Raw genomic sequence first — 26,419 nt, forward strand, 5'->3', positions numbered from 1 at the left:
TTCTTTCCCTCTACAGAGTATCGTGTCCAAGAACGCGCTGCAGTATCGGGGAAATTCCCAGCACGATGCCCAGGAGTTCCTGCTGTGGCTTTTAGACCGAGTTCACGAAGACCTCAATCACGCCGTGAAGCAGAGCGGCCAGCCCCCTCTGAAGGTGAGCCCCCTGCACTCGCTCGGCGGCTGCTCGGTGAGCAGGTGCAGGACAGTGGGGAGTCTTCTCTCCAGCCTCACCCAGGCATCTCTGTTTGCATTTAGCTCATCGAGTGATGTCGACCAAGCTCTGGGCAGGCAGAAAGCTCACAGGCGCTTATGGGTATTTCCCAGCAGATACTTACTTCCGTGCCTGCAGCATATGGAGCAAGAGAGCCCGTCTCAGGAGAGGGGACATACTTTGCACATGTGACTAGCTTTATATTAAGACAAAGTCCATACCACTAGACATCGTGCGGGCCATGTGATCCACAGAATGCAGGGTTAAAGCCACAATCAAAAAAGGAAACATATCTCTGCTCTTAGGATCAGCTCTGAGTATGGGCACAGACCCTAGTAAATATTCTTACCGTGAAACAGGGTTTTACCTTCAATTGTTATGCATATAGCCTTAGAACTATGACTGAAATGGCTTACTTAACAGAAGTAACCAGGACTAGGAAGTTGGTTCCCTTTGCTAATTTTATTTTTATGTGATTTTTATTGGGGGGTGAGTGGTTCATGGTAAATACAGTTGTTGTGCATGTGTAAAATTGCTCAGTTTTCTGCAAAACACTCTCAAGAGCCCCCAGCCTGGGTCCCCCTCCACCACCATGCCCCAGGACCTGAAAGCCCCCCCCTTGCCCCTAGGTCCTTTGTTTTGGTGCGATACACCAAAATCAAGGTCAAGTTCTGCTTTGTGTTTCCCCGTTGTGTTCTTATTTCCTGACTTTGGTTTATGAGTGGGATCATCCCATATTCATCCTTCTCTTTTTGGCTTATCTCACTTAGCGTGGTTCCTTCAAGCTCCAGCCAAGCGGAGGTGAAGAAGGTGCATTCATCATTTTTAATAGCTGAGTAGTATTCCACAGTGTATCTAGACCACAACTTTCTCAGCCGCTTGTCTGTTGTTGGACACCTGGGTTGCTTCCAGGTGGCTATTACACACGGCGCTGCTATGAACACGTAGAACACAGATCTCTTTGGAGGGAGACCTTTGCTACCTTTACAGCTTTTGATAGATCTGCTCTGTACCACACATTTAAGTTATTATTTGTTTATTTTTATTTTACTTTATTACCAGAGCACTGCTCAGCTCTACTTTGGTACCTCAGGCAAGAAAGGTGTTTTGTTGTTGTTGTTTGTCTGGTTTTTGTTTTGTGTAATCATTGTGCTGTCCTCCCCACTCTGTACCACAAAATTTAAATGTCTCATCTTGGTAAGTTTTGCAGTCATTCTGATTCAAGAGCCCTTTGTGCCTGAACACTGTATTATTATACAACTGTGTGCTTGTGACTCACTGTCCCCAAAGATTGAGACATACTCAAGGTCAGGCACTGTGTCTTTTTATCTTTGAGAACACATGCCGAGTAGTATTTTTTTTATGTGTGTGTATGTGTGTGGGGGTTGTGTGGATGTGAAGAGGCTGAGTAAAAAGCGTAGTAGAGACATTAGGCACCAGGATGAACAGCAGAGCTTCTAGGCACCGGGGAATCTGGGCATGGATGGGACTGTCACTTTCAGTGCCTGGGGAATTAGTTCCTGGGAGAGGTTGGGTGGGGGTTCAGAGTTGGAGGGAGATCGGAGCAGCTTGGAGAAGAACTGTCCTTCGGCCCAGAGGGAGAGTCTGTGCGGAGATGGGTTCATGCGACTCACAATCAGAAACTTGTGTCCTGGCTCCTTTAGCAGACGCCTGGAACTCTGGCCCTGACCTGTAGCTTGGAAAGTAGTGACAGATAACTCTTCTGGGTTTCTCCTCAAGTGAGAACTGGGATTCTGGTCGGACGGAAAGCGTAGCGTTTCTGTTTGTCTGTTTTGTCTTTTCAGCCACCGTCAGAGACTGACATGATGCCCGAGGGACCATCTTTTCCTGTCTGTAGCACTTTTGTACAAGAACTTTTTCAAGCCCAGTACAGGTATGAAGCACATCATCCCTCCCCTGACGTTACTGGCTTAACGTGGCTCGGGGTGATCTGAACTCGAGCACCTTCCTTTTTTATTTCTTTCCGAAGATCTTCTTTGACATGCCCTCATTGTCAGAAGCAGAGCAACACCTTTGACCCTTTCCTCTGCATTTCTTTGCCAATTCCTCTGCCCCACACCAGGTAAGAACAGACGTAATGAAATTCAGACTGACAGTCTCTGTAGTGTCCCCTCCGCAGGCTGCTGCTGCTGGGGTGCCTTACTTACTTAGGCCAGTAATGGGGTCAGTGAGACTCTCAGCATCCCACGGGCACTGTGTCCACCTCACCGAAATGTCTAAACGTTTGCTGAGCGGGAGTCTGAGGCAAGCAGTTCTGTTGAGCTGGCCGGGTTGTGTCTAGATTACTTAGGCTGGATGTCAGTTAGGTGCTTGACTCGAAGTCTCCTTCCAAATGTCGGAGTTAACGCTGTCTGAAAGGAGGCAGAGAGCACAGCGCCTGGTAGCTAGCGATAGATCTCTGCTTTGTGAAGACGGCCTTTCCACAGGCTCTCTCGATTATTGGCTGTTCCAGTCAGACCCAAAAGAAGCTTCTCCCTGTGCCGCCCCAGCGCAGTGCAGTCCCGTGTTGGCCTCAGAGCAGGTTTGCTGTACTCTAGTTGAACTCTGTGACTAATGAGAAGATGTGGCTTTGGTCTGTACAGGCCTCTCTATGTCACTGTAGTGTATCAAGGGAAATGTTCGCACTGCATGAGGATCGGCGTGGCCGTGCCTCTGTCTGGGACTGTCGCCAGACTCCGGGAAGCAGTGTCCATGGAAACAAAAATCCCCACTGATCAGGTAAGAAGCCGGCTCAGACCGGTGACACACCAGCCACAACCGTGCTCCTCTCCTCTCGGATCCTTTAGACAAGCGCTCTGCCAAATATGGTTTGGTAGAAATAGAAAGCCAGTCGGCATCGAGTATTAAGAAAAGAGAGAGAGAGAGAGAAAGAAATCAAGACCCCAAAGAGAAAGCCTTTTCATGCCTCATTTCATTATGTTTATGTTCAAAATGGGAAGCTGTGATTACGACTTAGCCCCTCTTAAGTCGTTCTTCTGAATGCTGACGTGGGCGGTAGGAAGAGCAGCCAGTGGGGTTTGACGTTGAAAGAGACTCAAAAGAATTCACCTGCTGGGGCCTGGGCTGTGGCACACCTGATGATCCTGTGCGAGGACCCAGGTTCAAGCCCCCATTCTCGCCTGCAGGGGAGAACCTTCGCTGGTAGTGAGGCAGTGCTCTGCAGGTGTTCCTCCCCCCACCCCCCAATACCATTGCTCCCTTCTCTCAGTGTTCCTCTGTCTCTGTAAAACGCAACAGAACAAAAATGCTAAAAATAAATAAATAATACAATTAAAAAAAGAAGAAGAAATCCACTCAGTAGTTCTTCAAAACCGTTTCCCATTATGGTGACGAAGGTGAGCATCGAGCAGTCTGCGGTAGATGTCAAGTTGTTTTTCTTTCTTTCATGTTTCTTTTTGTTTATTGATGGCTTGATTGTGGTGCGCTGAGGACCCTTTTCCTGCAAAAATCAACTCTTCTTCTGTGCCACATCTCCAGCCAGATCTTTTTTTCCCCCCTCTAACTCAAGCTGGAGTCTCTTCCCTCATCTCATGGAGGCCAGAGAAAAGTAAATTAGCTATGTCTCCCCACCTCAACCCTCTCTACCCAGAGTAAGATCTTTATGAGCAGTTCTGTTTAAATTGACCCCAAACACTTTGGACCTGTTTGTGACTTAACCTGTTCCTGAATATGTTTTCTGTTCAGTTCATTCCCATGGTCACATCTGAAGAAAACATTTCCTGGTTAAGACTTACCTAATGCAAGAGGACCCAATGGCCAAAGATGCTTTTCCCTGGGTAGCTTCTGGAAGCTGCTGTGTAATTACTCAGATAATAAAGGTGCTTTGTACTTAGTCCTCCTGTGGCCTCACTTGGGAAGCCACCACACTAAGACAAATACAACCAGCAGTGTCGCCCTAAATATAGCAAATATTTCATATTTTTGTAGGCCGAGTACTAGCACATTGATAAAATAATCATATTCTTCCTTACTCTGAAGAACTCATTGATAATTATTATTTTCCCCCTCAGGATGGGAGGAAAAGCCAGAAAGAGAAGGAGGGAGGCTTAAGTGTGCGTCCAAGTCAAACTGGCTTGCACCTATAAAGTTTGCAGAGTTGTCTGGGACCTTTAGCCTGTGATTGATTGGAATGGGCCATGTAATGACAGGCTTGCTATTTACCTCAGCTTGGCTGGAGAAAAAAATGAACCTTACTTACCTGCAGAAGGAGAATGTGGTTGTTAATATTACAATCATGAGAAGGAAAGTAGGCCAAAAATATTTTTCTTGGACTTTCTATGGAATAAGCCACTGGATCCTTCCGCATCAGACTAAATAGCATGTTTGCATAAGTAGAGAGGACAGTCAGCCTTCAGTCCAACCCCCTCATTTGAAAGTGGCCCAGCGAAACCATGTGACTTCCTCGAGGTCACCCCAGGGCTGGTTGGTGGCAGGCTGGGACTGGAACCTGCTTCTTTCTGCCCAGGCCAGTGCTATCTCCCTGGACTGTGCTGCTCAGCATGTAATGAAGTCGCTAAATGCCGCCATTGTCCCCTCCCTCTTGTCTTTCTCTCTCATTGTGAAGTACTCAGCCATTTCAGAAGCAAGTGAGAAAGCAAAAATATCTTTGTACTGAGGGCCTGGTTACTAGCTCTATCCCCGTGTTATATGTTCATGTCTCCTTTTCCCCTGTGCATAATACTGTATTAATTACTTTCCAAGAATGGAATTGCTGATGCGCATCTCCTTGGGTTTTTCCATGTCAGTGCAGATAGATGTAGTCCATGCTTTGTAATAACTTACAATGCCAGCAGGGCTATACTTGACTAGCTCCTATTTTTTTATATAAATATTCATGATGATTTGATTTTTTTTTTTGTGAGATTTATTTATTTGTTAAAGAGAACCGGGGGTGTGTGTGGGGTGGGGGAGAGAACAGCAGAGTATCACTCTGGCACATGGGGAGTTGGGGGTCAGGCTCAGGGCTTCATGTCTGAGAGTTTAGCTGCCTTCACTCCACTACCTCCCGGGCCCTGTTTGACAGTTTTCTTTTCCTTAACCTGAAACGGTGAAAAGTTAAGAATGTAGGACAGTCTTGGATTTTGAAATCATCTATGGAGACTTAGAATAGTTGTATAATTTTAACCAAGGCATTTCAAGTCTCTTTTGTTCCTTCATCCTGTAAAATATCTTTTTTTTCTAAGATTTATTTTTTTTAGAGAGAGAACCAAAGCACTCTGAATCTTGTGTCAGAGGACCCTGAAATTAGAGTATGTTCTTACCGAGTGACCCAAGGACACTGTGCTACCAAGAATCTCTTTTGAAGGCAGGAACATGGTCTCTGCGAGCTGTGTCAGAACCCTCAAGGCTCCCTGCAGGTCCTGGTGGCCTGGAGAAGCTCAGGGTAGAATTGGGAGATCAGTTCGCATTGACTTTTCAGCCACCCGACTATCAACATTTATTCTTTTCATATTTTTAGATCGTGTTAACGGAAATGTACTATGATGGCTTCCACCGTTCCTTCTGTGACACCGATGACCTGGAAACAGTCCATGAAAGCGACTGCATTTTTGCCTTTGAGACTCCAGAAATATTCAGGCCTGAAGGAATTCTCAGCCAAAGAGGTAACAAGCACCCACATTTCCAGTCAGGGACGCCCCCTTCTGTGATGCCGGACTAGATTATGTCTCCCCCAAGGTGGCTTCTAGTACCCTGGGAAGGTGGACTGTGCGTGACTACTGACTCTGGTGCTTTATTTCTGAATTTCAAAAGCATGGCTGTAGAACACTTTCTTCTTCTTCTTCTTCTTCTTCTTCTTCTTCTTCTTCTTCTTCTTCTTCTTCTTCTTCTTCTTCTCCTCCTCCTCCTCCTCCTCCTCCTCCTCCTCCTCCTCCTCCTCCTCCCCCTCCCCCTCCCCCTCCCCCTCCCCCTCCTCCTCCTCTCTTTTAATTAGTGATTTCATCATGATCAACAAGGTTATGGAATAAGAGTACAATTCTGGGAGTCCGGCGGTGGCACGGCAGGTTAATTAAGCGCAGGTGGCGCAAAGCGCAAGGACCAGCGTGAGGATCCCGGTTTGATCCCCCGGCTTTCCCCCCTGCAAGGGAGTCGCTTCACAGGCGGTGAAGCAGGTCTGCAGGTGTCTGTCTTTCTCTCCCCCTCTCTGTCTTCCCCTCTTCTCTCCATTTCTCTCTGTCCTATCCAACAACGACGACATCAATAACAGCAATGATAACTACAACAATAAAAAACAACAAGGGCAACAAAAGGGAAGAAATAAATTTTTTAAAAAAACTTAAAAAAAAAAGAGTACAATTCCATACAATTCCCAGCACCAGAGTTCTTATCCCGTCCCTCCATTGGAAGTCCCCTATTCTTTATTCCTCTGGTAGCATGGAACAAAGACCTCTATAAGGTGCAGGAGGTCTGATTCCTGCCATTGCTTTCCCACTGGACATGGGCGTTGACAGGTCCATCCACACCCCCAGCCTGTTTCTGTCTTTCCCTAGTGGGGCAGGGCTCTGGGGAGGTGGGGTTCCAGGACACGGGTGAGGTCATCTGCCCAGGGAAGTCAGATTTGTGTCATGGTAACACCTGCAACTTGGTGACTGAAAAACATTTAAGATATAAAGCAGAACAAAATGTTTAATAACCAGGAACCTAGAGGTAAGAACAGAGCAGATGAGAATTGGGGAGAACACTTTCTTAACTTGCTCCCGAGAAATTGGTATGTTTCACCTCACTGAGAGGCAAGAAACAAGAGTAATACTCTGAACAGTGGCGCCGTGTCTGCTGTTGGCACTGTGGTTTGGAGTTCAGCCTCTCACGGCGCTTGCATGACTTGGAGACTGTCTTCAGTCTTGAGCATAGCCAGGGACTTGAACTTTGTTCCTGACCTTAGTGTTCTTCCAAGTGCTGGAGCTTCTGTTCTTTCTTTTTGTTTCACTCCAACCATTGTCAGTACATGTCTGCCGCTGGAGGGACACTCTTTACCTGACCCTAGAATTGCCTGATGAGACACTCTTTAGTGTGGGACCCAGCTATTTTATTTTATTTTATTTTATTTTATTTTATTTTATTTTATTTTATTTACCAGAGCCTTGCTCAGCTCTGGCTTATGGAGGTGCTGGGGATTGAACCTGGGCATTCAGAACTTCAGACATGAAAGCCTTTTGCAGAACTATTGTGCTACAGCTTGGTGACCTGCTGCTCTACTTGGTGTTTTATCAGTATTTTCTACTCCAGAAGACTTTTGAGCCAGGTCCCCGCTGCAGCCCCCACTAGTCTTCTGGCTCTGTTACCCGGCTTCCAGCTCTCTCCCGGAGTCTCTGTGGAGACTCCCTTTCCCTTACCCCAGCCCTTTTCCCTCGAGTTTTGACTGGCCCCTCACAGATCCTCAGGGCTGACTCTGCATTTTCCTCTCCGGTCTGCTGCCACTGCCACAGCTCTGCTTTCACACTCCTCGTTGCATCTGCTTGTCTTCGCCTGGGCCCTTACATGACTCAAGCCTCAGCTGGGATCTGCCATGCAGCTGTGCAGGACCTTACATGGCTGCATCCAGGATCTGTGCTTATTCCGGGAACACTGGGAGAGTCGGCGGTGCCCTTCCCAGGGCATCACATGAGGAAGCGCAAGGTGCCGTGCCTGCCATTCCCATGAATTTAGGTGGCTGCCAGGCTTCCCCACCGAGAAGTCGCCGTACACTCAGTGGCTTTCAGACACCTCGTGGCCAGAGGCTCTGCTCTGGGAGGATGTAGACGGCCTCTCTTCCCCCAAGCTTTCTCCCTCTAGGTCAGCACTTGCTGGACCATCTTGCCTGCGTCACCTAGCGAGATGGCTGCCAACTGCTGATTTTGTGATATTTGCCCTTCTCCTGAACCAGTTCTTAGTATGTGGGCAGGACTACTGAGAGAAGGGCACTGTGGTTCATTGCTTCTGGGAGCGAGAATCAGCACAGTCTTGATGACACAAGGCAGGCACCACAGGCACGTCTGAGGCCTTCAGCCCCCTTCTGGGAAGTGGCCAAGACACACGTGAGGATCCCCGCACAGACTGGCCGCCTGCCATGCAGCGATAGAAACCGGAAGCTGTCTCTATACCCAGGGGCAGCAATACCGGAACTGAACACACAGCTGTTTTCCAGGCACCACATAGCGTGGTTTTGGGGGGGGGAAAAAAATCCCGGGACACAGAAGATAGGAGTGATAAGATAATTCAAAGGAGACAATTTGGTCACATGTTTGTGAAAAATATATTCTGGGAGAACATCCCAAGTTGATCTTTTATGTTTCCCAGTTGGTTCTCCCAGTTGGTCCCTCCTGTTCAGTAGAAGCTTGATGAATGTTCACTTGAGCAATTAGGTTCATTTCGAAGGCTGTCCTGCTCCCTGATTACTCCCTTTGACACAGCAACTGTTTCTTATACACCCAGCTAGAAACCCACGTTAAATACTTAGGGTATTTGTATCTTCACATTCCAAGTTCCATGAGCACAGCCGCCCAAGATTGTCACAAAGAGCGGCAAACCCATGACTTCTGCTGCCACTGGCTGAGGAAACTGGCGGCTCAGGAGGCAACCACTCCCCTTCCTAAGCTGCTTCTGGGTGTATTTGCCGCCAGGTCTTAAGATAACATGGCTGCTTTTTTGGGTTTGGTTTGTTCGGTTTCGGTGTTTGGCTTTAGGCGTTACCTGTTGACTTTCCACTGAAGAAGGCGTGGATTAGCTCCCGTGCTCCCTGCCCTCCCTGTGCTGCGTATTCTTATCCCTCTATCTGCCCAGCATAGTTCCGACATGATTCTGATCGGTGTAGTGCTTAGTGTTTACATTAGTATGATTTTCTTAAGGACTTTAATTTCCTGCCTTACTCTTCTCCTGCAGTTAATACCACTCTGGTCCAGATTGTTGACCTGGTTCAGTTTTAGAAGCTTTATCCGCCAAGTCATCCCTAAACCTCTTGCCCAGCCTCAGTCAGACATGTTGTCTAAGGAGAGTCAGGGGCATTATGCATTTGTCTGTGATCGCTTCATGAGATGTATGGTCTGCACTGTCTGCTTTCTGTGCCTGATTTTTAGCCAGCATTGAAGAGACTCCTCTCTCTTGTGCTATTTCTTTGTTACCTGTAAGTTTCATATTCTCACTTATTTTGGGAGATCACACCACCTGAACAGTCGTTGGGGAAAGGGGGGCAAGTGAGGTAAATCATTTGAGAATTTGAAAATATCTCTCGTCTGCCTCTGACTGGAGTGGCAGTAGGATTAAGAGTAATGGCCAAGGTCGTGTGTGATTTCTCTTGAGGATTTCAGAGCTGTTTCTCTGTCATCTTCTGCTTCCCAGGTAAGAACTGTAAGATCAGTTCACCCCTATTCATTTTTGTGGTGTCTGTTTCTTTTCTCTTTGGATGCTTTTTGAAGACCTCCTTATTCCAAATGTTTTGAAATTGTGTGATAATGTGCATGGGAGTGAGAGTTCTTCCTTCTGCTTTACTGATTTCTCTGTGAACCTTCAGCCCTGGAAGCTCAGGGGAGAGACTTAAACACTGGTGCATTGCTTGTGCCTCTCAATTGAGGATTTTTCTCTCTCTTTCCTCTGGTTCCTCCCTCTGAAACTCCTGTCACTTGGATGATGGGATTGATGCATTGACCTATCAATCTCTTGTTCTGTCTGTTCTCTTGTATCTTCCACTTCTTTCATTTGCGTACTCTATTAGAAATTTCTTCACTTGGTTTCCTAACTTTACCCCTGAGATTTCATTGTTTGCTCTCATATTTGCAATTCTGAGAACGTCTCTGTTACAGTGGAGAGCGGCAGTTTGGCTTTTAAATACTGGTTTGTTTCTGGTCCAAGGTTCTAAGGATGTTAGGGGTGCTTTCATCTGTTTGTTCCCACTAAGTCCACCTACCCCACTTTCTCTCGCCTCTTTGCATTGACCTGTCATTCCTGTTGGGAGCATTCCTCACTTCTTAAACAAGCTGGGTCTCTGCTGTCTGCTTTCTGTTTACATGTGGAGCCTGAGGAGTTGAATGGAAACTGGACTGAGAGCCCGGTGGACTCCTTGACCAGAAGCTGTAGCGCAGGATGCTCTGGCTGAACCCGCCCGGCCAGCTCTGCCAGCTCGTTCATCCCCGGGCAGCGCAGGGACCCGGAGAGACTCTGCTTTTTGTTGGCGGCCTGGTTGTGGCAGCCTGAGCGCCCAGTGAGGGAGAGGGCCGAGAACCCACCACTTTCACCTGCACTGAACTTCACTGTTGTTAAAATTCGGAGGCTCCAGCTGGCTGGGCTAGCTTCACGGGCGGGTAACAGAGACGACCAGAGACATACGGCTGGGCAGGGAAGCTGTATTTCTTTATTCAGGAACAACGATTCATAAACTAAACCAAACTAATCACCAAACAGAACTCTGCTGCCTCTTTCCCCCGCGGCGGCGCCAAGAACTCTCGAACTCTGCAACTCTGGAACTCTCTCGGGGTTCCTTGGGGAGGGGACAAGCAGGCCCACGAAACTAGCAGGACTGAACCAATTTTCTTGGCAGGGGGAGAGCTAGAACAACCCAATGTAGAGCATACAACACTTCACCACCCACATCTTTGTCCTTGTGGAGGTGAGAGGGCCAGTATTTTGGCCGCAGCATGTCAGAAGTGATCTCTCGGCATTTGCGTTTTAGTAAGTGAACGAAAGTGAGACTCACACAGCATGGACCTTGTTTTAACTCAGTAGCCTACTGCAGTCAGGCTCCTCGGACTAATGTGAATGGGCTGTGTCGGAGCCCGAGCCTAGTAAATACAGTTTATATGTCTCGTTGGAATATTGAGGGGCACTCCACATGTAGTTATCTTTCTTTTTATCTCTTCTTTTCTTTTCTTTTCTTTTTTTTTTTTTTTTAAGTTTTATGTATTTATATAGTTCTATCCTGCTTAGGACAGAACAACTCTCAATCAGTGAGCCTATTAGGATTCAGTCAGTCATTTTGGAGATGTTAAAAACAGGCCAGTGCGCCAGAGTGTGTTGGCGAGGGCTGGCAGCCCTGCTTTTAGAAAGGGAGGTGGGAACTCACCCAGGAAGCAGCCCGAGCAGTGAGTCCCTGGGGAAAAGGATCCAGGAAGAGGGAGTGGTGGGCAGCAGAATAGCTCACCTGGATACTGTGCTGCTTTGCCACGATTGCCACTGGATTTAAGCCCCATACCTACTACATTGCAATGAGCTTTGATGCTGCATTCTCTTTCCCTCTCTCTGCCTCTCTGTCTTTAAAAAAAAAAAAGGATGGGGGGCGGGGGGACGAGAGGGGCTGTTGAAGACAAGGGCCCTAGCAGCCAATTCTGTCTTGTTGGAGCAAATTTGCCCTTCTTGAACTGTGACCAATATTCACTGAAGTCTGCAGTTCTAATTGTGAGCTTTTTAAGCCAGCTAAATATCATCAGCTCAAAGGAAATCATGGCTCTTAAAGGGAGCACGCTACTGGTCAATGAATGATCTCAAGTAGACCATCCCCGCCTTTTGTGGATTAGGGTTTAAGTTGCAGAAAGAGGAATTCTGTTTTAAATTTTTTAAAAATTTATTTATGTTTTTCTTGTGTTGCCCTTGTTTGTTGTTGTTATTATTGCTGCTGCTGTTGTTGGATAGGACAGAGAGAAATGGAGAGAGGAGGGGAAGACAGAGAGGGGGAGAGAAAGATAGATACCTGCAGACCTGCTTCACCGCCTGTGAAGTGACTCCACTGCAGGTGGGGAGCCGGGGGCTCGAACCAGGATCCTGATGCTAGTCCTTGCACTTTGCGCCATGTGAGCTTAACCCGCTGCACCACCGCCCGGCTCCCAGAAAGAGGAATTCTTAACTTCTCTCGTTGAGTCCGTTTCTTCACAACCAATGAATGAGAAAATGGTGTGTCTATTCCGTTTCAGGAATCTACCTGAGCGACAACCTAAACCACATGAAATTCGGCTTGGATCCCCATCGACTGTCTTCTCCCGCACACACAGCAGCCAAGCAGGGAAAGGCGGACTCAGCCCCCACAAGAGCAGGGGCCGACAAGATCGTCTTGCTGGTGTGTAACCGGGCCAGCACCGGGCAGCAGGGGAAGAGGTAAGAGCAGCTTGCCCTCTGGGGACATTAAAAGTCTGAGACTTTCACTGGAAGTGTTGCCCTCCTTGTGGCTCAGGGCTGTTAGGACAGATTTCCTTTTAAATGCTTTTTCTTTTCTTTCTTTCTTTCTCTCTCTCTCTTTCTCTCTCTCTCTCTCTCTCTTTAATATAAGCTATGGGGCGAGAGACAGAAAGGGAGAAAAGATGCATTGAGAGAAGGAGAGATAGCACTCACTACTCCACCGCCGCTCGTGAAGCTTAGCCTTCTCGTGGCTCCTCTGTTATGTCCAGAGGCTTGAACTGGGCTCCTTGTGCGTGTAAAGTGTGTATTTCCCCGGGGGAGCTACCTCCCGGCCCTCATTTATTTATTTATTTGTTTTTAATTTTTTTTAATTTTATTATTGTCTTATATTGGGTAGAGACAGCCAGAAATCAAGAAGCAGGGGGTGGTAGAGAGGGAGAGAGACAGAGAGACACCTGCAGCCCTGCTTTACCACTTGTAAAGCTTTCCCCCTGTAGGTGGGGACTGGGGGCTCGAACCTGGGTCTTTGCGCACTGTACTACATACACTCAACCAGGAGCACCACCACCCGGCCCCGCGGCTCTCATTTTTTTTTCATCAGATTTTTTGAAATGAGAGAACTAGAGGACAGAGCACCACTCCGTCGTGTTTGCAGTGCTGGGGCAAGGCACAAGGCACACGCTGCGTCTGCTGGGCCACTTCTAGGAGCCAGGAATGCGCTCACTGGCCTTCTCAGCACTTCTCTTTGAGCCTGAGTCGGGGTTTACCTGTCTGCTCCTCGCGGTTTTTATTTTATTTATTTATTTTTTGCCTCCAGAGATATTGCTGCAGCTTGGTGCCTGCACTATGAATCCTCTGCTCCTGGAGGCTGTTTTCCCATTTTTGTTGCCCTTGTTGTCATTGTTACTATTGTTGTCATTGCTGTTATTGTTGTTGGATAGGACAGAGAGAAATGGAGAGAGGAGATGAGACAGAGGGGCAGAGAAAGACAGACACACCAGCAGACCTGCTCCACTGTCCGTGAAGCGACCTCCCTGTAGGTGGGGAGCCGGGGGATCGAACCGGGATCCTTATGCCAGCCCGTGAACTTTGCACCGTGTGCGCTTAACCTGCTGTGCTACCGCCTGACCTCCTGTAGTTTTATTTCATAGTATTAAGTGTTACTGTGCTCCTGGCATTGGCGATTCGGGCTGCTGACAGAGACGTGGCAGCTCCTGGCGTCGTCGCTCCCGGCCTATTGGAGTGGAGGAACACAGACAGACTTGGGCCGTTGCTGCTGGGGTGGGAGAGCACTGGGAGCAAACCGCAGGGTCTCACCTAGCGAAGAGCCCCCTGTTCCTAAAAAAAAAAAAATCTCAGAGTGCTTCAGCCGCACACCAGAACCCCTCTGGCCCACTCTTGGTGGGCTGTGCTCGGTGATTTCAGTGTGCGATCAGGGCTACCGTCCTGCCTGGAAATGTCACCTGTGAGCCCGGTGCAGGCACTGGAGACCTGGCAGGGGCACATGGCTTCCCGCCGAGATGAGTGTCCTCTGCCTGTCAGGCTTCCAGCCTGTCCTTCCTCTGGCCCCTCGTGTAGCTGACCCCTGCTTTGTGCCAGTCTCGTGGCCCCTTTTGCCTTCCTTCCTTACTCCCGCCACCAACTCTGACCCCTGGCTGTCTGCCAAGCACCGTACTTTCCTAGAAGCCATTCTGTTGTCTGGGCTATAAATTTAATTTAGAAAGCTAAGCTTCCCTTCTGACTTGCTCATCCACTTAAAGGAGTTCCTATTAAATTTTCTGTTTATTTTGAGAACTGTCCTAAAAACTAGTCACACAAATGATTCCATTTTGAAAAATGGTGGAGACAGAATTACAGCATTAAAGGCCATACCCTTAAGTGATCACAGCGTTTCTGTGTCTCAGGTTTGGACTGCCCTTTGTGCTGCACTTGGAGAAGACAGTAGCGTGGGACCTTCTGCAGAAGGAAATCTTGGAGAAGATGAAGTACTTCTTGAGGCCCACAGTTTGCATTCAGGTGTGTGACATCTTGCTGTGCCAGCAGGGCAGGTCTTTTTGTCTCTGGCAGAGCAGCAGCAGGAAACTGAAACCCAGCCCTGGGCACTGGGGGAGCCTCGTCCCTGAGCTGGGTGCTTGGAGGCCCCGGTGAAGAGTTCGCCATTCAGTGAGGACCTAGCCCTCGCTTGATGAAGGGTGCTGGCGCCCGCAAGCTTTTCCTTACACTACTGTGTGGTCCTTACTGACATTTGTTTCATAAGCTTTAGCACGTGATCCGTCGGGAAAGGTCTTACAGACCTTCTTATCTGCATATGTTCAAATCATTCACTATGTTAAAGTGTCCTCGGGAGGCTTACATTAAGCAGATGTTCAGCTTCCAGCATATTTGATATGTAAAACGCCCTCGGATATGTCATATTCAAAGTCTGTTGGGATGGCTGCGCAACCTAATAGAATATTCTGAGGGAACATGGCAAACCAGTTTTCTCTCCCTGATTCTGCTGGCGCCCTGGAGGGGATTCAGCTGATACTCTTCCCCTCCTGCTGCAGGTGTGTCCCTTCAGTCTGCGTGTGGTCAGCGTTGTGGGGATCACATACTTGCTGCCCCAGGAGGAGCAACCGCTCTGCCACCCGACAGTAGAAAGGTAAGAGAAGCCCCTGACTCCCCACCTGCAGGGGTGTCGCTTCACAGGCGGTGAAGCAGGTCTGCTGCAGGTGTCTGTCTTTCTCTCCCCCCTCTCTGTCTTCCCCTCCTCTCTCCATTTCTCTCTGTCCTAGCCAACAACGACAACAACACTAATAAGTACAACAATAGAACAAGGGCAACAAAAGGGAATAAATATTTAAATAAATATTTTTTTAAAAAAAAGGTAATAGAGAAAAAGTCACTGCCGGCTTTTTGTTGATGCTCATATGTCACTTCTAGTTATGCTTGGTATGACCTTCATGCTCCCAAGGTCACAGGTAGGGGTTGACTGTTACTTCTTTAATGATCTACCTGTCTATGCATCTCTATTTTTGCCCATTCCCCCCCCCATGGTCCTGCCTTCTCTTCCTTTCTAAGTTAGACATACATTTACTACTACTTCCTAATGTCTTAACTTTTTTCTCCTCTCTCTGGATCCTGATGGAATTTGGTCTCAGAGCCCTCTAGTCATCTTCCGCTAACATATCTCCTCCTCTGGGAATACAGACCAAAATTATTTTGGGGGGTTGCAGAAGGTGGGAGCTATGGCTTCTGTAGTTGCTTCTCCACTGGACATGAGTGTTGGCAGGTGGAGCCATACTCCTGGCCTGTTTCTGTCTTTCTCTAGTGGGGCAGGACTGTGGAGAGGTGGGGCACCAGGATGCACTGGTGAGGTCGTCTGCCCAGGGAAGTCAGGATGGAATCTTTATAGTGTCTGCAGCTTGCTGTCTGAAAGGCAGTTAAGATATGAGTTGAGACAAATTGTTTAATAATAAACAGGAACCAGAAAGCAGGAATAGAGAGCGTGATGTGTTTTATGATCTTCTTTTCTCTTTTGAGATCAGAAAAGCCTGGGGGTACTTAATGCTCGAAAAGTGGATTGGTATATGTCCCAGGTCTAGGGACACGTCATATCTTTATATTCTCCAGAATGGGGCTTTTCCCAAGTAGAATTTGAATTGTCTACTTTTCTCCTTGAGATCTTTGTATGTCAACATCTGACCTAAAAGATGAAGCCCTACTTGTGTTGCGTGAGGTACAGAAAAGTGTGGCTTACCTTTCTGCATCTACTTGAGTCCCTTTAATGTCTGCAGTACATGTTCTGCCCCCCTCTTCTGTCCCCCCCTAAAAAAAAAAGCCCAAATTGTACAAATTGCTACAGTCTGAACACTGATTGACAACTATCCACTAGCCAGGCCTTCTTAAACCTCTAGTAGTTTCAAAGGACTTAAGAACGTTTGAGTTTACAGTACCTTTTATGTATTCCCCCCACTCCCCGTGGACGTGTGGTGTCCTTTGCTGATAACTCTTTTTCAAGCCTTTCTTGACACTGTAGAGTTAGTCCATCTCCTCTGTTTTCCCTCCAGACTTGTACTGTAATCCAGCACTCTTCTGTGTTACTAGAAGTGGATAAACACATTCAAAAGCACACTGTGCATATTTGGTTACATAATTGTAGTGTCTTAACATTCCATTCTCATTATAAAAGCTATTTTTCAACAAGGGATGTGGTGCCTGCATCCCAGGATTCCAGGAAGATGCAGAGCACAATTCTGAAAGTTCTAGATGCACAGTACTGACTGTCACTACTAAGTTTGTTCAGGAGATGGCAGTGATTTGGAAGGGCCTCTAGGCATGGCGGATGTGGCCACCGGAGAGGTGCAGGCTTCAATCTAGGGGACTCTGGACCCTCCTCAATTGGGCTGACAGGAAATCAGACAAAAAGTTCGAGAGGTCATAAAGAACCTCTGAGATTGCTTGCACTACCTTTCTTTCACTGTTCACTGTCTTATTCTGTATGTTGTTTTTTTTTAATTAAAGTTTTTTTTGTTTTTCCTGCTAGTCTGTAACCCATCTATTAAACAGGAAGTTATTTATGGTGAGCTTGCTAGGACTTGGCTGATGGGAGATTGTGATGAAGCCTCCCAGTAGTCACATTTCTATTGCAGACATAATCATATTGAAATAAATGATTTAGAAAATCACGTGTGAATTCTCCCCCACCCTCTCTGTCCTGTAGGGCATTAAAGTCTTGTGGACCAGGTGGCACAGCTCATGTGAAACTGGTGGTCGAATGGGACAAGGAAACGAAAGATTTGTGAGTACTCCTGCCCTCGATCTTGGTAGAATCACCATTCTAATTAGCATTTCTGTGGCATGCCTCTGATCTTTGAAATCCACTCAGACAGCTCCTCTTTTTCCGGAAGTAATCAGGTCTGATGCCATTTCTTTATTTCAGCTGGTTATTATCCCCCCCCCCACACCCCGACATGCAGAGTCTGAGACCTTAGAGCATTTGCCGCCAGTGTGACAGAAGCTGTATGTTCATTAGCCACCGCCTAGGTAGAGCAGCTTGATTTTTAGGACAGGCCCACTAGCTCTAGTGAGTCTCGTCGAATGTGTGCCCTCAGGAGCAAAAGACAAGAACGTGTAGATCAACCAGTAGAGTTGACAGCTGAACTCAGAAACCCCCAACTCCGGCTTATCCCCTGAAAGCAAATCCATTGCTGGAGACCTTGTCATAACGTTCTGCAGCATGGAAGCTTTGGAGGGTCACTTCCGCTGTCTTACACCTTCATCTTTTCTGGGCAGTGAGCTGTGCCCGCACCATCAAAGCGTAATCGCATTTTCCTGTCAGTGTGGAAGACGCTTCTTTGACCGACATCCTTCTCTCCCGACGCAGCCTGTTCGTCAACACGGAAGACGAGTACATCCCTGACTCGGAGAGCGTGCGCCTGCAGAAGGAGCGGCACCATCAGCCTCAGACTTGCACTTTATCCCAGTGTTTCCAGCTGTACACCAAAGAGGAGCGGGTGAGGTCGGAGGGTGGGTTTTTGGGTGGTGAGTGTGGTCGGGGATGGGCCCGGCAAGATGGTGGCGGAGAAGCAGATCACACGCCTGTGGCACACTCCTGAGGAAGTTTGCCTTTACAGAGTTCTGCTCGTGTAATAAGCTTCTTGATGTCACCCCTCTAATGCCTTTGACCAAAAAGAGCTCAAGTCCCTAGAAGAGCTTGATGACTTTTAAAAAATATTGTATTTATCTATTTATTTATTTTGGATAGAGACAAAAATTGAGGAGAAAGAGGGAGGTGGTGGAAAGGGAGAGAAAAGAGAGAGAGATAAAGGGAGAGAGACATGAAGACATGGAAAAAATTTTAGAGGGAGAGAGAGAGACCTGCAACACTCCTTTGCTCCTCATAAAGCTTTGCCCCTGCAGGAGGGGACCGGGGGCTTGAACCCAAGTCCTTATGCACAGGGATGTGTATGCTCTACCAGGTGTGCCACCAGCCAGCCCTAGTTAACTTTATAATAAATATTTGTGGGGGGGGGCTTGAGAGCAGGTGAAGCAGGACTGTAGGTATCTCTCTGCCTCCCTCTCTATCTTTTCCCCTCAACTTCTGTCTGTCTCTATCCAATAATAATAGTTTAAAAAATTAAAAATATTTTAAAAAATAAGAGTCATCCAAATGTTAAAAAAAAAAATGGTTAGAGGAGGCCGGGCGGTAGTGCAGCAGGACCCACGTAAGGATCCCAGTTTGAGCCCCTGGCTTCCCACCTGCAGGGGAGTCACTTCACAGGCAGTGAAGCAGGTCTGCAGGTGCCTATCTTTCTCTCCCCCTCTCTGTCTTCCCCATCTGTCTCCATTTCTCTGTCCTATCCAATAACAACAACAATAAAATAACAAGGGCAACAAAAGGGAAAATAAAAGAAAAAATGGTTAGAGGTAAATTTAATTTCTTCATTTCAATTTCAGAATTCTCAGTTATTATTCATAGTAGTTACAACAGGGCTTCTCAGCTCCTTGGGCCTAGGAACATAGGTGCCAGGACCTATTTAAATGAAAACTTTAGCTAAAATTCAACAATCCTGTTAGTTGGCGGTTCCTCAGTTACAGTAGGTACATTCAGAAACAAGTCCAGCTGTTCTTGTAGAACGTCATGACTTATGGAGCCAGGTGGTGGCACACCTGGTTGAACACGTACAGTACCATGCAGGAGGACCTGGGTTCAAACCCTGGCTCCCCACCTGCAGGGCGGATGCTTCAGATCAGCAGGTACCTTTCTTTCTCTCTCCCTCTCTTCCTTCCCCTCTCCTCTCAATTTCTCTCTGTCCCATCTAATAAAAAAAGAAGATAAATAAAAGGAAAAATAGCCACCGGGAGCAGTGGCTTTGTAGAGCCAGCACCAAGCCTCATCGGTAGCCCTGGTAGCAAGAAAGGAAGGGAGGGAGGGAGGGAAGAAGGAAAGTGTTGCCTTCAGAGGCACCTAACAGACGCTGTGCTCCCTGTTGGAAGCTCGCTCCGGACGACGCCTGGCGCTGCCCACACTGCAAGCAGCTGCAGCAGGGTAGCATCACCCTGAGCCTCTGGACTCTGCCTGACGTGCTCATTATCCACTTGAAGCGCTTCCGGCAGGTGAGCATGCCCTCTGCCCTCCACCCCCTGCCCCCTGGCCCCTGGCCCCTGCCCCAGGGGAGCTGTGACTGTGCTTGTGGGGCCTCTTTAGGGCCCTTGGCTGCATCCTGTGCACCTGCCTGTATGGTGACAGACACACCTCTGCTTTTTATTTCTCTCTCTGGCTCTCTTCATATATGATGTTAATTTTGTTTAGTTTTTATTATCTTTATTTATTTATTGGGTAGAGCCCGTCAGAAAGCAAGAGAAAAGGAGGAGATAGAGAGGAAGAGAGAGAGAGACCTACAGCACTGTTTCACCACTTGCAAAGCTTTCCTCCTGCAGGTCAGGACTGGGGGCTTGAACCTGGGTCCTTGTGCATTGTAATGTGTGCGCTCAACCAGGATGCCACCACTGGCCCCAATCTTAATTATGTTATATATATATAGGAGTTTCACATGGGATGGAGAAGCTAGAGCCCCACTCCCATGCCTGCAGCACTGGGAATTGAACTGGGAACCTCAGGCACGCACACTGTGTTCTCTACCCACCGAGCCTCCTCCCCGGCCTGCTTTCTCTTTGTCCTAGAAGCGGGTCACCCCTCCTAGCACCCCATACTCCTGGCCTCTTCCACGTCTCTCCCCCCAGGCAGGCGCCTCTTGCTGCACTGGTGTTTTTCCCTCGCCTCCTGTCTGTATCCCCTTGTCCCCATGCCTGCGGCCACCCTGGCAGTTCAGATTCCTGTACTTTTCAGCTGCACCACCTTTAAGCTGACTTCTGCCCCACACGCCTCTTCCCTTCACGCCGTGTTGTGCACACGCGCGACTCCTCACCCACAGCGCCGGGGTTTTAGGCCTCCCTCAGCCTCCGTGCATCTCCCCTCGGCTACAGAACAAGGTCCAGGTGACAGCCAGACCTTCCTGAGCATCGAAGATCCATCCTACCTCACTCTTGTAACCACCACCTCCCCTCCCAGTAGACTTATAGCTTCTTGGGGCGGCTGTTCCCTCCACCCCCAGCTTTCAGGTCTCCATAGGTGCAGCGAACATGCAGTGCATGACTGTTTAGCGCAAGGTTGGCTCTCAGAGGATTTCCCTATGGGCTTAATTTGGAACATGCCGACTGCCGGCCCGGGACCGCTGACCGCGGGACTAGGCCACGTTAACTCAGTGCTGATGTTTCATGTCTTTGCTGGGGGAGCTGGGAGAAGAGGCGCTGCTCACTGAGTGGCCGTTCTGTGCTTGGCCCTGCACAGATGCCGCTACCCCTTTGCTTTTCATGCCTCTGTGAGAGGCGTGAAACCTCCCCAGATTGCCTCCCCCACCTCCCAATACTGGCCCCCCCCAATCCCTTATCACATAAAGAAATGAAGACTCTGAGCGACCCATTCATTACACCTCATGTGGACGAGGGTAGGTTCCACTTTCAGCGACCGGAAAACCGTCCCCCTCCAGATCATTCAAACTGTCAGCCTGTCCCCTGTTCCTCACACGTCTTAGAGACGTCAGGCCAGTAGCTCGACCCCCTTCCACCAACACGGGCGCCAAATCCACATTAAACTGATCACTAGAGCTCCTTCTCTTCTTACCACAGGAAGGAGACAGGCGCATGAAGCTTCAGAACATGGTCAAGTTCCCCTTGACTGGCCTGGACATGACCCCGCACGTGGTGAAGAGGAGCCAGAGCAGCTGGAGCTTGCCATCCCACTGGTCTCCGTGGCGCCGGCCCTATGGACTCGGGAGGGACCCTGAGGACTACGTCTATGACCTGTATGCTGTGTGCAATCACCATGGCACCATGCAAGGGGGGCACTACACAGGTCTGCAGTGCGCGGGGCTGGGGGTCTGGGCGGATGCTCCCTCCAGGCGTGTGTTGCTGGGCAGGGGCGCTTGATGTGGAGCTCTGGGTCTCCACCCAAGAGCCAAAGAAGGAAAGCTCTCCCTCCTCTCCCTGGGGTGCGCCACTCAGAGGTTGTCGGGCCGAGAGGGGGTGGTGTGCACAGACGGACAGATGGCATCATTCACTCACCGAGGCTTCCCGGGTCCACCTCCCCTGCCTCCCCCCTCCTGTTCAAGGTCTCGAGTAACACCCTAGAGGCCCTGGCTGCTCGCTGATTCGGAGCGACCGTAAAATCACTTTTCTAATGTCCTCCAGGCAACATAGAAAAGTTTTTCCCTTTTTTGTCCTAAGGTTAAATTCACTTTTTCATAGGTAAACGTGACTACACCCATCATAGGAGACTTGGAGACTCCAGAGAGTGTAGAACAGTGGCATCACCCAAAAGCTCCCCACTTCAGAACGGCCACTAGTAACAAACGTTTTTATGGTGAAACACACCTAACAAGTCAGTGCTGTGACCGTTATTATTATTATTTTTTTAACTAGAACACTGTTCAGTTCTGGCTTATAGTGGTACGGGGGATTGAACCTGGGACGTTGGAGCCTCAGATATGAGAGTCTGTTTGCATAACCATTGTGCTATCTACCCTCTGCCCCGCTGTGACCATTCTTAGTGGCACTAAGCACCTCCACACTGTGATGCAGCCATCACCACCCCCTCCATCTCTATAAGGCGGAATTCCATACCATTAAGTACGGACTCACCATGCACCCCTCCCTCCTCCCTTTGATAATCATCCGTTCTCTGAATTGAGGTAGTGCATGCTCGTTTAAGACTCACCCATGTCATTGCATGTGTCCACGTGTCCTTCCCAGTTCAGGCAGAGGAGTGTCCTGCATGTGCAGGTGACATTTCACTCCCTGTCTGCTCTGTCAGCTTGGGCCACCTTCTGATACACTTGTGACGGTCCTGGTGTGCTCTCCTCAGACAGCCGTTTGTGGAACACCCTCCACACAGCTTGTCCCGGCGTCACACCTCAGTAGAGGCCCTTCAGAAATGTGAGCCCCAGCCTCAGTATCTCAAGCGTGGGGCTCAGGGTGCCAGCACCCGGCATGAAATAGTAGCGTGCAGGATCTCCGGTGGGCGGGAAGCTGAGGGGAGACAGGAGGCGCTGTTGGGACCAGTAACCTGTCACAGGCACACTCAGGACCTTTGCGGGAGGAGGGGTGGATGGGGTGCTGGTGTCGGTCACGAAGGTCAAGGCTCCCCACCCAGGAGTGCTGAGGGACGGACTGGGTGTGTACACACAGGGTGGAATCCTCACCCTCACACCTGGCATTGTACCGTGAGAGTATCGATGCTGCTGCTGTTGAAACGCCCATCTTCACCACCCGGGGACAACGTGTCGCTAGAACTCTTAATTTTATCTGTGGCCACCCCATCCCACACCCTGACGGCTGAGCACAGATGTTGACTCTGGTTTTTGAGCCTTTTTTAAAAAAATATTTAATTTATTATTGGATAGAGACCAAAATTGAGAGAGGAGGGGGAGATAGAGAGGGAGAGAGACAGAGCGACACCTGCAGCCCTGCTTCACCACTTGAAAAGCTTTTCCCCTGTAGGTGGGGACCAGGTGCTTGAACCCAGGTCCTTGCGCACTGTAATGTGTGCGCTTAACCTGGTATGCCACCGCCTGGCCCCTGGTTTTTGAGTCTTAACCCTGGTGAACATCTCTGTGCACATTTTGCCTTTTCTGTATTTCCTTGAGGCTCAGAGGTGGACTTACTGGACTGAGAACTTGCAGGAACATTCTAGGCAGGGAGATTTTGCAGCTGTCTGAGCAGGTGTGCCGGCACCTGCAGGTCGCTGTTCAGATGCCAAATGCCGGGCTGGCTTCGCGGGTGGGAGACAGACGACCAGGGACTCACGGCTGAGCTGGGAACACAGTTCAATCTTTATTGATGAGGAATGCAGTGCAAGCTATATATCTCTAATCACAATCCTGTCCTTATATCTCCTGAGGCGCAAGTGTCAGGTCAGAGGAGGAAGTAGGTAGAGTAGGGGGTGGGGAGAAGGAAAAAGCGTGCGAACCAGTGGGGATTAAATGGTGGAAAACAGGCTGTGACTAGGAGAGGGGGCAGAGTGGAAAAAGAGCGCGGACCAGTGGGGATTAAACCAGTGCGGGTCTCAAACAAAACAACGATTATGTAAATAGACCACAGCGTTGAGCAATGCAAGCGAACCTAATGGGATGATCAAAACAGAAGGGGTCTTAGAAGCAGGACTGGGGGGGTCGGGTGGTGGCGCAGTGGGTTAAGCGCATGTGGTGCAAAGCGCAGGGACCGGCGTAAGGATCCCGGTTCGAGCCCCCAGCTCCCCACCTGCAGGGGAGTCGCTTCACAGGCAGTGAAGCAGGTGTGCAGGTGTCTGTCTTTCTCTCCCCTTCTCTGTCTTCCCCTCCTCTCTCCATTTCTCTCTGTCCTATCCAACAACGAATTGCGTCAACAAGGACAATAATAGTAACCACAATGAAGCTACAACAAGGGCAACAAAAGGGGGGAAAAATGGCCTCCAGGAGCAGTGGATTCATGGTGCAGGCACCGAGCCCAGCAATAACTCTGGAGGAGGAAAAAAAAAAAAAAAAGAAGCAGGTCTAGAAGCAGACCAGCAGGCACTGTTGTTAATTCTGTGTGCAGGGGTGGTGGGACGGGGGTGTTTGCAGATTGGACACTCAGTCTTCTCAGGGAGGCCAGGTTAGCGGGCCCCACACCAGGACCTCGGTTCGGGGAGAGTGGAGGAGAACGAAGCCTGAGGCCCTTCCTTTCATAGCCCTGAGACCCCAACAAGGCCAAGGAGTCTGCTGGACCCCCATCCCCCAGCACTCTGCACACTCACTCTCTCACCCTGCGCTTGCCTCCCGGACCTGGAGGAGGGGGAAGTAACTGGATACAGTCCAGAGTGCAGGACCCTTTTATGCTTGAAACCCTTTTGGGTCAAGGTCTTCCAGTAGTCGGACGTTGTAGGCAGCAGCTCTTGGCGAGAGGAGCGACCTCAGCTGCGGGTGTATCTCATGACCGAGTGGCTTGTGTCGCCTCTGCTTTGCTCCAGGAGACACTCTGAAGGGGAAAATGGAGGCAGAAGTTCTCAAAGGGGTCCCGTGACCATAGAAGAAAGAATCAATTTTAGTCAGATCTTTAAATATATATGCATAGATGTGTGTGCGTGTTCAGATCGACTGAGTTATGAGGTAGACTCTGGAGCCCGACTCAGTCATGACTGTCACGTGGAGCCAGGACTCCAGCCTGGGGCCTCACGCCTGCAGAGCGGACATCGTCCTCACAGGCCGTCACTAAAGACCTTCTCCCTTGCAGTTTGTTTTGGACCCAGTAAGTTCTGACAGTACTTGACGCTGCGTCCTGCAGATTCTGTATTTTGCGTTTGATGAGAGCCACAGATAATTGGATGTTGGCCTCTGTGGCATCACTAGTCTTCTCTTCCCTTGGCACTCCAACATAAACACGACGGACAGGGAGGGACCTTGAGAATGGAAAGGGTCTTTCAGGCGACTCAGTGTCGCCCGTCGCCTGGTGCCATCCTGTCCTTGCCGGCAGCCCCGGCTGGTGGCCTTGCCGCTTCCACTTCGGGGAAGAAGGCGTCTCCTGTTGCTAACGCTGCTTCTCAGGAAAACCCAGGCTGGCACGCTTCGCAGTTTCCAACAGGAAGTCATTGAGGAAAACAAGGACGTGCTAGATTCCAGTGAGGGTGCGGGTCTTTGTGTAGAAAGGATGGTGGAAAATGCCTGAAGGCCCACAGCTACCTTGGAGCTCTCTTCAGTGCAAAGCTGGGGCTAGACGTGGAGACACATCTCTCTAGCTCTCGGGCCCCAGCGCTGCATTGGGAGCCTGACGCCCCGCACAGCTCGCTTCCAGTCTCAACTGCAGAAGATTTTGAAATACCTCAAGGTTCCATGTTGATGGTCCTTCTAAGTTCTCACTCGGAGTGATTGTTTTGCCGTGCCCTTTCATTTTACGCTAGCTACAGCTAGTTACTGTAGGTTGTGTAGTGGACTTGTATCAGGATCCCAGAGCCATGCTTTTCAAACTACCTAGAAGGTAGAGCCTTTATAATTTTTTTTTCCTTTTTTCAGTTGGGCAAGATAGCACAACTCATGCCTGTGTTTTCATAGTCTCAGGTTCAGTCCCCACACCACCATAAGCCAGAGCTGAGCAGTGCTCTGGTAAAAAGAAAAAAAGGGAAGGGGGAAAAAAAGCAAACAGAAAAATTATATTAACAGATTTTTTTTCCATTCCTTCATCAACTGGTATTTTTTGCAAAAATATAATGAAAACACATGACAGGTCCAGAGAGATATCTCTGTGTTAGAGCCCCAGGCTTGCGTGCCTAAAACCCAGGTTCAAGCCCATCAGTCAGAGCTGAGCAATGCTGTGGCCTCCATCCCATAGAAAACAAGTGATTCCTTCACACCGCCATGGCACTACCAGGGGGCTGGACAACTTTCCACACGTTTCACTCGGCTTCGGTGGCTGTCTTGAGGGCCGGCATCCAGTCTGCGAACCCCAAATGTGAGTGGCACTGGTCTAGAAAACGCTTAGAAGAAAGAGCAGTAGTCTGACGAAATAGCTCACTTGGATAGTGCACTCCTTTGCCGTGTCTGAGACCCAGGTTCAAGCCTGGCCCTCACCCCTCTGAAGGAAGCTTCGATGCTGTGGTCTCTTTCACTGTCTTCTTCTGCCTCTTTCCCTCTCTGCCCCAAGAAAGAAAAGGAGAGAAAAGAAGAGAGGAGGGGCAATGGGAGAGAGGATGAGAGAAATAGTAGTAGGAAGATGAGCAGATAGGATAACTTGATTACGCACATCGCTAATCCACTAATGACTCATGACCGTGCAGCCAGTTTCCCTTGACACCAGAACAGGTCTTCATCCTGAAGAGAACCAGGCTGAGAAAACGTGTAGTCCTGTGTGTCCCCTGCCTCTCTCTCTCTCTCTCTGTCTCCTCCCACCATCTGGCTTTCCTTCTGATGAGTCCATTGCTGGAAATGAGCTCCCTCCCCGCAACCATCGATCTGTCTTTCTTTCTTTGTTTGGGGCGGGGGGAGCCCTTCCTTGCCTGGGTCCTTTGTGCCTCTTGGGGTTCCTTCCTCCACAGGGACTGTAGCTCCTGGTGCCCTGCCCCTG

At 49.1% G+C, this 26,419-nt stretch overlaps 1 protein-coding gene across 1 annotated transcript in view; it reads left to right on the plus strand.

The window, feature by feature from the left end:
• Positions 1 to 26,419, plus strand: part of USP31 (ubiquitin specific peptidase 31) — a 75,699-nt gene that overhangs the window by 36,831 nt on the left and 12,449 nt on the right. The window contains exons 2-13 of the mRNA XM_060172841.1: positions 17 to 154; positions 2,017 to 2,105; positions 2,202 to 2,294; positions 2,815 to 2,950; positions 5,691 to 5,835; positions 12,106 to 12,286; positions 14,212 to 14,323; positions 14,854 to 14,948; positions 17,010 to 17,087; positions 17,673 to 17,802; positions 19,286 to 19,405; positions 20,978 to 21,203. Coding sequence (XP_060028824.1) covers positions 17 to 154; positions 2,017 to 2,105; positions 2,202 to 2,294; positions 2,815 to 2,950; positions 5,691 to 5,835; positions 12,106 to 12,286; positions 14,212 to 14,323; positions 14,854 to 14,948; positions 17,010 to 17,087; positions 17,673 to 17,802; positions 19,286 to 19,405; positions 20,978 to 21,203 — 1,543 coding nt within the window. The remainder of the gene's footprint in view (positions 1 to 16; positions 155 to 2,016; positions 2,106 to 2,201; positions 2,295 to 2,814; positions 2,951 to 5,690; positions 5,836 to 12,105; positions 12,287 to 14,211; positions 14,324 to 14,853; positions 14,949 to 17,009; positions 17,088 to 17,672; positions 17,803 to 19,285; positions 19,406 to 20,977; positions 21,204 to 26,419) is intronic.

The sequence above is a fragment of the Erinaceus europaeus genome, chromosome 15, assembly GCF_950295315.1.
Source record: "Erinaceus europaeus chromosome 15, mEriEur2.1, whole genome shotgun sequence".
Lineage (NCBI taxonomy): Eukaryota > Metazoa > Chordata > Mammalia > Eulipotyphla > Erinaceidae > Erinaceus > Erinaceus europaeus.